Raw genomic sequence first — 15107 nt, forward strand, 5'->3', positions numbered from 1 at the left:
ATAAAAAATATAAAGCATAAAATTTAAATGGCAGTTAATGGCTGGGTTTTGCCACGAGCAAGAGGGCGAGGAGTTCTCTTCCACCGTGCTTGGCGACGGCGTCCACTTGTCAGTGCCAGGCAACCCTTTTCAAAAGTTATGCTGACCAAAAATTAAAATTTTCTATGCCCATAAAATTACGATTCTATTTAGTACGCTTGGCAGCGCGTCTTCCGCCATTTTTTTTGGTGACAGATTTTGCCAATAGTACTAATGCTTATTCTTTTTTTCTTGATTTCTTGCTCCTCAGTGCGCTGGCTACACTGAGAGGGGACAGAAGTAATAGCGCAGGGCCGAGTTCGACCTCCGGCTGTCCACAGCTCCTACAACGAGACCAAGATCACCACTTCTGAAGTAACGAGGTATTCGGCGGAGTCAGAACCGGAGGAATGGTGGAGTGGGACAAGACGGGGCCCTCAGAAGGAATTGGCGCACTCTTCGCCACCCTTCGGTGAAAAAGAGTGACAGCGGCTTGTTAACGGCCCTTTGCAGATGGTACGCGTTTCCAAGCTTCTCTTCAGCAACGAGTTCGATGGTCTAGCCATATGCGTGGCAGGCAACGAAACGCGAGGCAAACTCCGATAACGCGTTGCCGGAGCATGCTATGGAAAGAATAAATGGGATAACACGCTATCCTATTAAGGGTGCTTCACCGTCCTGTCAGTGCCCTTCCTTTCTTCTGTGTTCGTCCCGTAAAGTGTAGCGCATAATAAGCATCATGCACAACCAACTAGGCCCCGACCTCACCCGCTTAGAATACACTTAGCAATATTTAATGTTTTTTTTAGTTAGCAGGATGTTTTCTTCGGCATCATTTAGTCAACTGTTGCAAACAATAGAAACCGCTAAAGCGTGTTAATAGCAAACTGGTTAAGTGGAACCTGATTTCAACCTTTTAACCCATTTTCGGCAGGGGTGGGCAGTTTGCACAAAATAACGATATTTTGTTTGTACTTCAACAGTGAAGTTCAAAATGTCTAATAGGTATTGACCGTACAGAAGAAAACTATTCAGAGCAAAGAAAAAGGTGTGCTTCTTGATTGAAAGCGAGTGATATGTTCCATTTCATTATGGTGCTGTACCTGTACATTTAAAAAAGGGGTGTTTCTTTTTTCTTTTTTTTTCTGGGGGGGGGGGGGGGGGGGGGGGTTTATAATCGATGGCCAGTACGTTGCATAACCTCGAGGCAAACTGTATTTGAATGCAGTAATGTCAGCTGGTGAGTGCAAATAACGGCTGCCTGCGTGCGAGTACAACGTGATTCGAGCTTCTGTCAGGACCTGCAAAGCTTAGTATCACAGTTACACGCATATGTGTAGTATTTAAAACTGCGCAATGATGCTGCAGGCAAACGTAATGACAACAAAAGAATGAGCCTGCCTGGATTCGAACCTGGAATCTTCTGATCCGTAGCCAGACTAGTTATCCTTTGCGCCACAGGCCCCTTTTTCTTCCTTTACGCATGGCATTTATTACACTGAAATTATGTTCTGGTTTCATGGCTTCATGGGATTTAACGTCCGAAAGCAACTCAGTCTATGAAGGACGCCGTAGTGCAGTGCTCCGGATACCTGGGGTTCTGGTATATGGCAGTACACGGGCTTCTAGCATTTCGCCTCCATCGAAATGCCACCGCCGCGGCCGGGACCGAACCTCTATCCTTCGGGTCAGTAGATGAACTCTACAACCACGTAGCCACCCCGGCGGCGCCGAAATTATACTCTGGAAACATGAACTAGCCTCCATTTTTTTGTATGTGTTGCTGGTTATTATCGGAAAAGACAGGGGTGAAAATGGGAGCGGTTTACCTAGTTTCCCTTCGCAGGGTTCACTTACCCCTGCAAAAGAACATAGAAAGAGTAAAGAAGAAAGAGAGGGCGGAGAAGAGAGGAGAGGTGCTTAAAGACAAGTGCACCAGCTCCACACGGGCGCAGGCGGCCCTAGAAGTAGATTTTTTGGCTTTTGTGGGGTTTAACGTCCCAAAGCGACTAAGGCTATGAGAGACGCCGTAGTGAAGGGCTCCGGAAATTTCGACCACCTGGGGTTCTTTAACGTGCACTGACATCGCACAGTACATGGGCCTCTAGAATTTCTCCTCCAAAGAAATTCTAGCCGCCGCGGCTAGAAGTAGAGAGGGAACTTTATCGCATAAAATGTCAGAAGGGATTACCATTGTGGGAAATGGCAGCGCTAGGAAAACGGCGAAGACATCTAAGAAACATTGGCACCGATCCTGCGGCCAGCGCCTGTCCTGTGGTCTATGTTTTCCGATGTCGCCCACGTTCCCTCTGCGCTGCCATTTTTCATGATGAATGACTGACCAGCCAAAACGAGGAAACTAAGGGATTAGCATTACTCGCTCAACGCGTCCCAGACGTAATGTGCTAGGAGCGGCAGGAGGCATATGATTCAGTCCGCGGAGTTAGAGCGAGTCGGCTCACCCAGTCCACGGGGTGCGTCGCCGTACGCACTGCCTACAGGGGCTGTAGGGGATAAACTTTCATCACTTGATCGCACCCCCACTGCTCTCTGCGCTGCGTTGCTATGGCGACAGAAGTCGCGCGTGGTTTGCTTCACACGGCGTAGCGGCCGTCGCGGCCCCAAAGCCGTCAGCAGTGCTAGTATGCGCTGCAAGTTCAAGTTCTCGAGTATTCTGCTTGAGCAACGTCACAGGAGAAGGCGGCAAGAGTGGAGTCGTCTGCTTCCATGGTGGCTTTAACTAAATATGCACCTGTGTAGCGAGCGTTGCCGGATCGCATAGATGGCTTTGCAACAGCAGTGACGAAGGTCTACGCAGTCCTCCCTCTTGTCGCCTCGGCGCGCGCATTTGTTTTGTTTTGATTTGCTTTCGTTTGCATTTCTTTGCGAAAGGCAAGACTGCGTTGCTCCCCTCTAGCACTGAAAAGCCGCGCGGTCGCAGCGTCCTGTCGCTAAATAATCGCGCTTGTGGCACACTGTACGAGCAGCCGAGGTGGGACGACCGGCTGCATATCGTCCGAAGTATCACAAACGAAGCGCGGGGCAGAAAGCCGAAATTTCCTAACCCTAGGCGACTGACTGACTGAGGCCCCGCAGTCCAGCGGGCCTCCTCGCTCCGCACCCTTTCCCCGGGTGCTCTAGCAGAGAGGAGAAAGGGCAGGACCGGTTTCACCGGTTTTGAAGACGGCAGCACGGCTGTGTCCTCGGCGCGCGGATGTAGGTCACTGCGCTTTTTTTTTTTATATCCATGCTGTTATTTTTACCAATGAACTCGTAAAATTTCGATGGTGGCGCCGCACTGCGGCGGTGGCAGCGATTGGCCGTTGCTTTGGCGCCAAAAGCAGTAGGTCTTGGCCAAAAGTCTGTTCTTGGCGGTCGGTGTGCGCGGGCAGCGCGGGCATGGGCGCTCAATGGAAGTGTAGCGGCGTGCGCGAAAGTGGCTGTAGTTTCGCAGGCAAGCAAAGGATCCCATTCCGGTGTCTCACGTTTTCAGGTAAGCGATCATTATTCTAACACGTTGTTGCAGGAGCTGCCGTTTGAGCTCAAAAGTATATGCCTTCCGCGGGCGTTATTAATGAACTTGCGTGTTGATGTACTAGGAATCTTCCATGCCTCGCTTATCTGACGCTCGCTGCGAATTAAGTTTGCAAGCGTTAGCTCGAACGTGTTCCAAGCTCCCGATATAGTTACTTCGTGGCAGCGAAGCGTTCAAGTATTATCTACCCTAAATGAAAATGCGTGCGCGCTGTTTTGTCAGATGGCATGTTGTCCCCCGTCGCGACGTGCATTGACGACCCACTTCAAAGTATGTGAGGTGTTATTAAAGGTGGCACCAAAATTTGATTGTGTTGTCTCTCTGTGATGGTACGCAAGACATGAGTGAAATGATGCCACGTTGCGACTTTTGCATGCACATGGATAAGTGGCTACTTGCGCATGGTATTCGACTGCACTAGTGAAATAATTTGTTCTCACGAGCTGTTTCTGTTCCTGGTTTCGCGACAGTATCTCTTAATTGTTATTACTACGGCTTATAGGGCAGGCTGTAAGAGTCGCAGTGATTTTAAGTTTGAAAGATGCCGCGTTTTAGAGCGCAGCTCTTTGGCGTCCGTTCCTGGGTTTCGCGTCGTCGTGGGCGTTGTCGTCGGCCTCGTAACCAGCTCCGCCCCCCTTTCATCCGCAGCTGGGTTTGACTCACTATCGGCGTCAGCGGCATCAGTCAGTCGCTGCTATCTCTTCCCTCCTCCCTTTATCGTGTTGTCCGCTTGCTGCGCGCGCTTCTGCCCCCATCGTTTGCCGCTGGGTGTACACGCCGCCCCCCTCCCCCCTCTTCCTGCGAGTCTCCGGTTGTCAAAGCGCCGGCTCGAACTTAATTCCTTTCTTCGCTCCTCCTCCAATGCAACCCCTGTGCGGTGGCAATCAGAGAGCCAGATCGGTGGCGGCGGATCTGTATATGTGCACCGCCCGAGCCGAAATTGCCGCTGCCGTTCGCCCTGTGCGGTGGCAATCAGAGAGCCAGATCGGTGGCGGCGGATCTGTATATGTGCACCGCCCGAGCCGAAATTGCCGCTGCCGTTCGCCACTGCGAAATTATCTGCCAGTTCTTTCTGAGCCATGAGCGAGACGACCGATGGAAGTCCTCCGTCTGCTAAAAAAAAAATTCTGTGATAGCGCACACATGTGTTGCTCGATTTCTTTGCCTCAATCTATCGAAAAGGTGAAACAGCTTATTTGCTGCGCTCAAATTTCGCATTAGGAAGTAACGTAATCGTCGGTAATTTTTTTCGTTTTGTTTTTCTCTCACGCAACCTAAAGTCCAAGGAGTGATATTACGGACACATTTTAGCTGTCGAAACCGAAATAGCATGTAAAAATATATATATATATATATATATATATATATATATATATATATATATTCACCGCGCGTATGCGGAGAACATGTCGTGATTCATGCACCGTATATACTCGCATATTAGCTGACTCGTTGTATGGGTCGCTCCTGTTGCTTTCCGCGCTATCTGGGATTATACTGGTAGGGTTATGCGGAATGTATGCTTGTCATTATGCTTGTGCAGTGCTGTACCCATGCTCATCTTCGGAGATAATCAGAAGAATTGAGACCTTCATGCATATGTCACTTCTATTCTGCGCTTAGTCTTATCTTTGCTGTCACATTGTACTTTGTTATGCCATTTCGTCAGGCATAAAGTTGCCTCTTTTCAAAAGCCTACTCAGCCTAGTGTGATATGAGTGTTGGGAACCTAACTGTACTGTACGTATGCGCGTCAGCGCAATTTTCCAATGAACTTGCATATGCATGTGTTGCAGGTTGTGCATGAGGCAGCTTTCCAGATGCAGCACTGGCCCCAATCGGTCACACGATGGCTTACGGGAACCCAAGACATGGAGGGTGTTCGTAATAAATAAAGACAGTGCCAGGACCAGCAGCGGTAGCACAGGATAAAGCTAAGTAGCCCCAGACTCTTCCAGCCTCAAGCCCAAAAAGAGTGTCACTTTTTGTGTGCAGAACCGTCATATTTTTTTTTTTTTTTGCATAAGTGAAATGTTCTTGCTTAATATGTTTTAAAAAAACTGTTAAGTATCTAATATGCAAAAGAACCAAGCAATGAGTTAAGCAAAGAAAGCATCGACGAATGTATTTTACGCTCATGCAGATGAGAGGAGGGAGTTAGTCGCATGGCCATTTCGATAGAGATGATTTTACACAAAGTAGAAAGAACAACCAAGTGGTTTGAGTGGGATCCACACCCATTGACCTGCACTTGTTACTTGTGGGGCTCAACCACTTTAGGTAGAAGGCAAAGCAGCCGCCACCTTATTTCATGTTGGCCTAGCACTGCATGCAGCGAGCGTAGGTCATGGGTTTAGATTCCACCGGTGCCAGGTGGCTGTCTTAATTTTTTATGGAAAATTATCTCCTCTTACGCGACAGCGTACACAGTTCGTTCGTTCGAAAAGCCGTCGGCTTCATATATAGCTGTCGGCACCGCGCGTCGGAAAAAATCGCATCAAGCCAACTGTTTGCCGCAGAATGTTCCGGGTAGTGTCATACGATTCAGCGTTTCGTGCCGCATAAACTGGCTAGTTAAGTTAGAACCTAGCTCGCGCAGGGATTCGAACCTGCGACCTATAATCGGGGACTGTGCATCAAGCGCGGTTCGAGCGTCCAAAACAGGTTAGACTGTTAATGCGACATTTCCTTTCCTAAAAAAAAAAACAACAATTTTCGATTTGTCCTATGGGCAAGGCGTCGCGCCGAACGGGCAGTGGCGTTCCATGGACTCCCTGGCAGCGCTGCAAGACTCTGTCGCTTTCTACTCTTAAAGGCGAACCTTAAGCGTCCTCCAAATTTTAATAACGCTTATCAATCAGCACTTTCGTTAAATAGCAATCCTCCGTGCTTTCCTTGCTTTCTATTGCTGATAGCCTCTTTTGTATACATATATCATAACAAACCCTTCACTTCCATGTCATTGTCTCCTGCTGTGTGTTCTTCATGTGCATTAAAGAGGCTTTTAAAGCCACTGGGGTGTTTATGGAGGAATATTTCGTTTAGCATTGTATATAGTTCCATTTGTAAATGTGCTAGTGTTCTATGTCGTGAGTGCCTTTTATAGATATGTTTTGTGGTTCAGTCCTTTAAATGGTGCAATCTTCTTACAGGTAATCATATTTGGAGCCGTCAATAATTGTTTGTTGATGCTGCTGTTTTTCTATTCTTTGATATTGAGCTTTTTTAGTTGTGGTTTCTTTTCAAATATTTAGGACACATCTGGGGCATTAATGTAACAGGTTTTTAATGTGTACATTTTGGAAGTCTGCAGCTGGTGAGAAAGACGTACTTGCAGATTAAATCCTAATCACCCAGTTCTCCCATACTGCTCTGCTTCTGCTGCTGGTGTATGTAGACTGTAGTCACTGAATTTCCCCAGGTTGTTTTTGCTGCTACTTAGTTGTAAGCCTTCTTTTCCACACTTGGTGCTCCCTTTTTTGTGGCTGGTGTGTGTACATTGTGTGATTCAGTGCTAACAGGATTGTGTTCATTTCAACAGTGTATAACATGAAAGCATATTTCTTTCTGGTGCATCATAACTTCCTTTTTATCCCAAATATGACTTTAGAACTTTGGCTATTTAGTGACCCATTATATAACTATAATTGCACTACAGGTGGGACCAACAGAGTATAAACGTGCTCCCTATACTGCGGCTGGCGTGTGTGCATTCCAATTATACAGTGCTCAGCATTATATTCACTGTTTGATGCTAATATCATTTAATTGCATTTGAAAGTGCAGTTACTTGTTACCACTATTAATTAAAGCATGTATTCGAGTCATCCAGTATGTTTCAACTCAAGCTGTTCTGATTGACATGTGGTTGTGCTAGTCATTGTAAGTGTGTGTGGTTGTATTTCGAAAGCTCTGTGGCCCTTAGTTTTATGGCGCGTATGGTCCAGGTCTGTTCAAATAAAACTTTCGAAACAAAAGAATCTTGCTGTTATTTGAACCGTTGCTAACCAGAGTGGAATTACTGAGGTGGCGCTGGTAAACTATGAGGTCCATGTTTACATTTTGCGTAATCATCATCTGATACTCAAGTGATTAACAAATCTAAGTTCCAATCAAATACCATGTATCTGCAGTACTGAATGCCAGAACAAGGCACGCGCTAGGGGGCGGGCCGTCTCTACCCCGCCACTGGGCCATGCACCGCCAAGAGAGAGAGAGAGAGAGAGAGAACAACTTTATTGCCACTTGAGGGTTGGGAGTTAGGGCAGGTGGGCTGAGTGTGGCCCCCAGGTGGGGGCGCCCAGGCACGGCCACGGTGCTGGCCCGATGCCCATTGCCAGGCGGCTGCCGGTCATCGGCAAATGATAGGCCACGAACAAAAACCAAGCACTGCGCGGGAAAAGCAGCCAATTGAGTTCTCCAGTGACTGTTGGTTCAGATCTTTCCCCTCTCACCCCTCTCCACCACTAGACCGAACATTAAACAATCCACATCCAACGGCACGGGGACAAAAGCCCATATTCTTCCTTTTCCTGGCTAGCCTCTGCGGCATTGCCAAAAAAGTTATCCCTGAGTGTAGTACCCACAGGGAGGAAGGGATTGCTGAAAAACTGTGGAGAAGGCGTGATGGCTTAGTGAGCAGGCGCAAACTGCTGCCGCTGATAAAACAAAAGGGGGGGGGTATAGTGGGAATGATGGCACTGAGGTGCGGACTGTGACTTGGACGCGACAGCAGGTCGCGCACTGAGAAGCTGTGGAAAGTGGGAATACGCAGGGAAGCGCGTGGTCACTACGGCTGTGTAGGCCAACAAAATGGGGATGAGCTGCGGCGCAGCGCAATCCAGAACAGGGTGGAGGAACTCCACTGTGTGCCCCAGGGCAATTAAGCGCGCGCTCGATGCAGGAGCTCGATGCAGGGCGAAAGCCTTTCCGCATCCGTCGATTCCGACTTCTGCAAGGCTTCTGGCGAGAGAGCACTGCGCCCGACAGTGGCGCCACCTTAGCGCATGCGCAGTAAGCCACCAACGAGACGACTGCCGTAGGCACACACGAGGCGGCTATGGGGCGACTTTGGTTTGGTTTGGTTTATTAGATTTCACGTCCCAAAGCGACTCAAGCTATGAGGGACGCCGTAGTGAAGGGCTCCGGAAATTTCGACCACCTGGGATTCTTTTAAAGTGCACTGACATCGCACAGAACACGGGCCTCTAGAATTTCGCCTCCATCGAAATTCCACCGCCGCGGTCGGGATCGAACTCGCGTCTTTCGGGCCAGCAGCCGAGCGCCATAACCACTGAGCCACCGCGGCGTCTATTGGATAGTCATGACTAAATTCATGATCCATGACTAACTAGTCGTGAATGGTTAATAACTAGTCATGACTGGTTAATAACTACTCATGACTAACCTGTCATGACTGCTTAATGACTAGTTAGCCATGACTAATTAGTTGACTGGTTAATGGCTAGGTAGGCATGACTTGTGGCTAGTAATGCTTAGTTATGCTTTCACTTCAGATCTAACGGACGGACAGTCATGGCCGCGAATATGAGCCAATAAAGGCTTTCGCTTTAAAAAGCAACAGCATATAGAAAGGGGACAGGGTTGAAAGGAGACAGACATGAAAGCTGAGAGGAAGGTGAAAGAAAATGAGCATAAGTGCTGCGCTACCCCAAGTGCGCAGTAAAGGCAGAAATGGGGACGAAGAGTACGGCGACGCCGTTACAAAGATTTTGAAAGTTGCGGCCAATCAGCGTCGTGCTCACCTACGCTGGAACAGCCAATCACGACAAAGCCCTGCAAAAAAAAAATTTGCTGCGGACTAGTCTGGCGCATCCGTTATGAGCGAAGCCAATTGCGAGACATTCTTGGACGCTTCGTGAGCTCAAGGACGATGGCCAGCGGGAGCAGAGGGTGAGTACAGTGATTAAATGCGCTTGTTAGAAGGCTTATGTGCGCGAATTCGTGGCCTCTGCGCTACATACATAACGGCTGTTAGCGGTGCTTGAAAGTCGGCGCCAAGCATGTTGGTTACGATGTCCAAAGCTTGCCAAAATGCCGAACTCGTTAGACTAGCACTGCTGACTGAGCCTGAAGTTTCTGACAGCTTTGCTTTTAGCCAGCTTGTTAAAAAGCCCTGCGTACGCGGCTAGGCTTTGTGCCACCTGACGCCAGCCAGCACTCGCAATTTCTGGCGGTCACGTCGTTGAGCCCTACGAGTCGCTCAGTTGACCGCCTCGGGACGGTGACGCCTTGAGGATGACCACTTTATGCTTAGCCTACAAGTTCTCAGGCGCGGGTTAACTTTAGCAGAACGGTGAACGAAATACACAATCATGGCGAGCAGCTTGATTCCCCTATTCGGCAACATAATTTTTGCTGCTAAGTGACCGTCACAGTCACTAGCAAAAATTTATTAGCCCTTTGCGGCCGAAACGGGAGCGAGCCTTCGACTCGATTTTGACTAAGCTATAGGCAACTAGCTCAGATCAGCGTTGCATTTGTTTGTGCGACGGGAAGGCCCCACGTCGTCTGAAGTAAGGTAACGTTAGGGCCAAAAGCATGGTGCTTGCGTAAACATGCTGCTGTGGTAGGCGCTGCATTTTTGTGCGTACTATATGTAGAAGAATAGTTCTCGACTTCTGCATGTCACTCCGCCGTCTTTCGCCTCCCTCGTAGGTGATGCGCGGCGCTGGTTAGTGCGTCAGGGTTTGCGTTGGCCGTGACGCTTGAAGAACATCCGCCAAGTGATTTGCGTGTGCTACATATCATTCTTCGCTTGAAGCAACACCTCGGCTGCCAACTTACGTCAGTAAGACGTTTATTACTGACGTAAGGCCGCCATATGTGTCAATCCGGCTCGTGATGGGGGAGTATGGTGGAAAGGAAAATACGTGTTCAGTAAATACGTTTGATCACCTATGTATTGAACCATGCTCTCAGATATGAGCACACGAGCATTCTTGCCTTCGCTTCCATCAAAATGTGGCCTTCGCGGCCGTAGATATATCGATCACGAATTAGCTTTCCAGTACGTAGGACGCCACAGTTTAATACCGGCCTCGTTGGCCGAGTGGTTTTGGCGCTCAGCTGCTAAGGCTTCGGTAGCGTGTCGAATACCGGCTGCAGCGGCGTGTCCTGTGCGATGTCAGTGCGCATTAGAAAACCATAGCCGGTTTAAATTGATCCAGAGCACGCGATTACTGTGTCCCTTGCTGCCACGGTGTCACTGGAACTCTGATTTCCAGTGACTTTAGGGGGCTTTAGGGGGCCTTAAGTAGAGCATTTCTGTGAACTTCGCCGCCGCGCCACGAACCCTCGCACATCCTCCCCGCCCGTGTCTCTGCTCGGCACTTTTCTGAACGATGATTGGCCCCTTCCGGTAGTCGCCCTGGAAACGCGCGCGCGGAAGATTCGTTTTTCTTCGCCGCCATGTGCAGGCCGTCTGTCCGTGCTGCACGTCGAGCTCCCTTGAGTTGCGCGCTGGAAATTCGAACTATACTTTTAGTGCCGCGTTATACCCGTTTGCAGCGCATTGCAGTGCACAAGCCGGCGTGAAAATGGCTTCGTACTGTTCGCGATTTTTCGAGAAAAAAGTGACATCAGCCGCAGAATAAAGTGAATCTACAATATCGGCCTTGACGACTTCATTCCGACTAAGTACACAGTCATCTGCTAGGTGCTGGACATTTCTTGGTATGGAAAGTGTAGTGTGTCTACTTGAAATTTTTTTCGAGGTCATCGGGAAGCTGATAATCTTGCTTAATTCGCTAGTCATTGTGTGCATTTTCGAACGCTATTCCTTCCATTCGATGGCATTGCTCTGCGTGTTCTATTCGCGATTGTTGGCGTATGTAATGCGCATTTAATAGTCGCTTTAATTTCTGTATCTCAGGGTGTGCTTCCGCGAAAAACGGATGTATCGTAGACATTAATTTTTTGTTAGTAAACACGCGGGCTTCTGATGTGGCGCGGAATAGAAAACATGTTGATTTTCGTAGCGTATACGCGGTATCTCCCGTGTGCCCAAGAGCTCTAGTGTACTAGTAGCTGTAACGACGTTATACCATCGTCTGGTTAGGGATGATAGGAGTTGATAATCTTTAAAGCAATTAAGGTGCTCGTTCGAACGCCGCGACTGCGCAACTCTACCACGATTCTGAGGTCTATGATGCCACGCGAGGAGCGAGTAACAGAAAAGATGTTTTTTAATGTGAGCTTTGACTTGTCATGGGTGAAATCGTTATGATATACAACAGGGAATGATGTTTTCAAACTACCACACCAGATACTTCAACTTCATACTTTATAAAATAGTACGGATTGTTTCCGTGAAGTTGATTCTGTCACACGATGACTACATCGTTTCCGATCGTTATTTACAGTGCTGAATATTGATTCAGCATGGGCATTAGAAGCACTCCTTAAATTCCTTTGGGGAACTATTCTAGATGAGTCATCGAGAGAGCATCATCTCTTGGCTCCAGCAGTCATCCAGAAATTTTAAGCCAACCCTGGCCAGGCACACTTCTGCAGTAGTCAATAAAATTAACGAAAAAAAATAGAAAATAAAACTGTCCTCTTTCAAGTAGCCGTGAAATTTGCATTCACCAGGCAATAACGCCGCTGCATGTGCATCACTCCAAGGAGCCAAGCTTAAATGTTTCGGTCCTAGACTTTCTTAAAAAATGCATACTGCGCATTAAAGAAAATGTCCCAGCATTTTCGTAGCCATTATCGTGCTTCTGAGACTTCTCTCGTGAAACGACATCTTTGACTAAATTACCAGAATCTTTGCTTTGCTCGATTGCAAAAGAACGGCGTCGTAAACAATAGTTTCTCCAGAATGCAGCGCTAAGTAAAACCTGCTTTTAGCGGAGTGTCATTGTGCCCAAAAATATTGAAGAATACATATCTAACGTTACTTTGGTCCTAATAAAATGTGTGCCGTATTTAGGAGGACGGAGTGCGCTTTGACTGTTCTTGCCGCAAGCGCTCCCGTTTAGCGCTGTCATTGCTCAAACGAGAAGGTGATAACTGTGGCTCGTGGTAGAGTCAAGCATGTCGCATCACTTTATGGTGATTGTGTTTAATAATAGACCGTGAAAAAAAGCGCACACTTCATCACGTTCACGTGTACAAGCGTACACATTGGGACGGCGAGCGCGCGCGATAGCCTTCAAAGCGTGCCGTGCGCAGCGCGCACAGCCGGCGGGCGAGGAGAATCGAGGAGGAAAGCGCGGGAGTGGAGGAGAGTGTCGCTACTTTCAATATCACGGGGTTTTAGGGGGCCTTGGTTAGCGCTGCCTGCACCGGTTACAGCACATGTGGGCGCGTATCTTCAGTTTTGTGCGCGTTGCTTTCTCGACAAGCATGCAATTGTTAGCAGAAGTGTTCCTATCAGGTACCTATCAAGGTACCTGTTGAAAGACTGCAGTTTCAAATACGTCTTAATCGGAAAATTTAACCAAGACGTGCTCGAACGCTTCTGCGGTGTTATCCGGCAAGCTGGAGATCAAAATGGCCATGCGTCTATGCCCACATTTCTGCAACTTTACAATATGCTATCAGTCTATAGCACCGTGCTTGCCGCTCAACATTGTACAGGTGGAGGTCGAGGGGCGACGCGTGCTGGGGGTGGACGTTTTCCATCTTTCCGCATTACTTAAACCGCGCAGTGGAGTAGATATTTCCAACTGCACTACGCCGCACTGTACCGAAGCTTTTGTGGGATGCGTTGCTGTATGCGCGTTGTGCGATAATTCATGTGACCTTTTTCAGTGAACCCATACCGTGGTCTGGTAGCTATTCCTTTGAACAAAGCACAGCATGAGTTGAGTTTTCCGTGCAAAAGGTCGCCATAATTTTGACAGTTGCCGTTTTCTGCATGTAAATGTGGCGCTATAATGTACATAGATTTTCATGCTTGGTTCGCATGTGTGCCAATTAGACTGCATTCGTACCCGTTACGGTGTCAATACTGCAGCTGGCAATTTGAATGGGAAAGCACACGGGAGAATTTGTAAACGTTTCTGTTGGCAGCGATGCCAAAGTGCCACGATGGATGCTTACCCCAGCCTGTCCTGCCTGCAGGCGCACGCTCGAGTATTGGTTGTCAGCGTTTAGTGCAGGGCATTGTCACGTGCCTAGCCCATTTCCCAGTGTCGGATACAACTTAAGTCTGCAGTGAAGCTCCGCCCAGATTCAGCCTCCGCGCACAGGATTCCTCCACGACAAAAAAGTAGTCCGCTGCTTAAACGTTTCTTGTTACCTAAATAACAAACTTTTCACGCGAAAAAAATTATGAGCTCTAGAATTTTGATACACGGATTGTTTGATATAGTCAAGCATTAAAAAGCTTATTTCGTTTACTGTTGCGACTGGCCAGCGAAGTAATACAAGACGCCGCGGACCGTCGCCAGTGCAACTGCTGTTTTTTTTTAAGTTGTATCCTACTATAGACATTAGTGAAAGCTGAGCAAGTTACTCACGCAACAACGTTTCTAGATAAAGACAGTTGGGAAACTGCGCCGGCGAGCCAGAGAGCAGAGCGGCCCCACGCGATCGCCGTCTAGGCGGTGGCGCTGCAGTCGCTTTAGGATGAGCGCGTCGTCTGCTACTCCCAGCTCAACGTTTTTAGATAATATTATCAGCATAAACTACGAGGAGGCAAGCGGCACGTCATGTTTCTCTAAACCGCGGAAAGAAGGGCTTCCAGTTTTTTCCGATATTTACAGCCAGAAGCTCAACCTCGAGCATCCTGCCCTCACATACCCCAGACGTAGAGCGCACGCGGACTTCGCAATTCGTAGATGAGCGTCTAGAAGCAGCCGCCCCCCCCCCCCCCCCCCCCCGGCGCAGACGATGCGAGGCGCGAGCTAACGGTAATCATTCGCGCAGCAAACTGTGACCAAGCGCAGCCAATGGGCGCCGCGGCGAAGAGAAATCGTGGCCTCTGAGATCAAGCGCGACGATGCTCGAGCTGGTCACGGAGGCCATGGGAAAACAAACGCGGTACTCCTACTAACCGAGAGATGGCGCTGGCATCTCTTTGAGATGAAATCGGCGACAGAAAGGGGCCGCATACCCGGAGCAAGTTTTCCAACTGTCTTTATCTAGAAACGTTGTCACGCAACTCATCCGAGATACAAGTACTCGATGCCCTCAGAAATATATATATATATATATATATATATATATATATATATATATATATATATATATATATATATATATATATATATATATATAGAGAGAGAGAGAGAATTTTTATTGTCTAGCTTTTTTGTGTCGATTTCAGCTGTTTTTGCTTTTAAAACTTATGAGTTTATGGGCGTACCAAAGGATATGCGTCGGGTTTTTACGCAACAACGTATGCACTTCGTTCGATCGAAAAGCCATAGGCGAAGTCGGCTCCGCGTGTCGGAAATAATCGGGGCTGCGTAAAAAAAAAATCGTATTGCCAACCGTTTTTCGCAGAATATTCCGGATGGTGTCATACAATTCAGCCTTTCGTGCAGCATAGTAGAGCTTTGCATCGCGGCAGGGATTCGAA

The 15107-nt window shown here is 48.2% G+C and overlaps 1 protein-coding gene across 1 annotated transcript in view; it reads left to right on the plus strand.

Moving 5' to 3' along the window:
• Positions 1-458: 458 nt before the first annotated feature.
• Positions 459-15107, plus strand: part of LOC149350308 (uncharacterized) — a 43101-nt gene continuing 28452 nt past the window's right edge. The window contains exon 1 of the mRNA XM_089579317.1: positions 459-534. Coding sequence (XP_089435443.1) covers positions 532-534 — 3 coding nt within the window. The 5' untranslated portion in view covers positions 459-531. The remainder of the gene's footprint in view (positions 535-15107) is intronic.

Source organism: Amblyomma mixtum, chromosome 3, assembly GCF_055824585.1.
Source record: "Amblyomma mixtum isolate Tamu chromosome 3, ASM5582458v1, whole genome shotgun sequence".
In the NCBI taxonomy this organism is placed as follows: Eukaryota; Metazoa; Arthropoda; class Arachnida; order Ixodida; family Ixodidae; genus Amblyomma; species Amblyomma mixtum.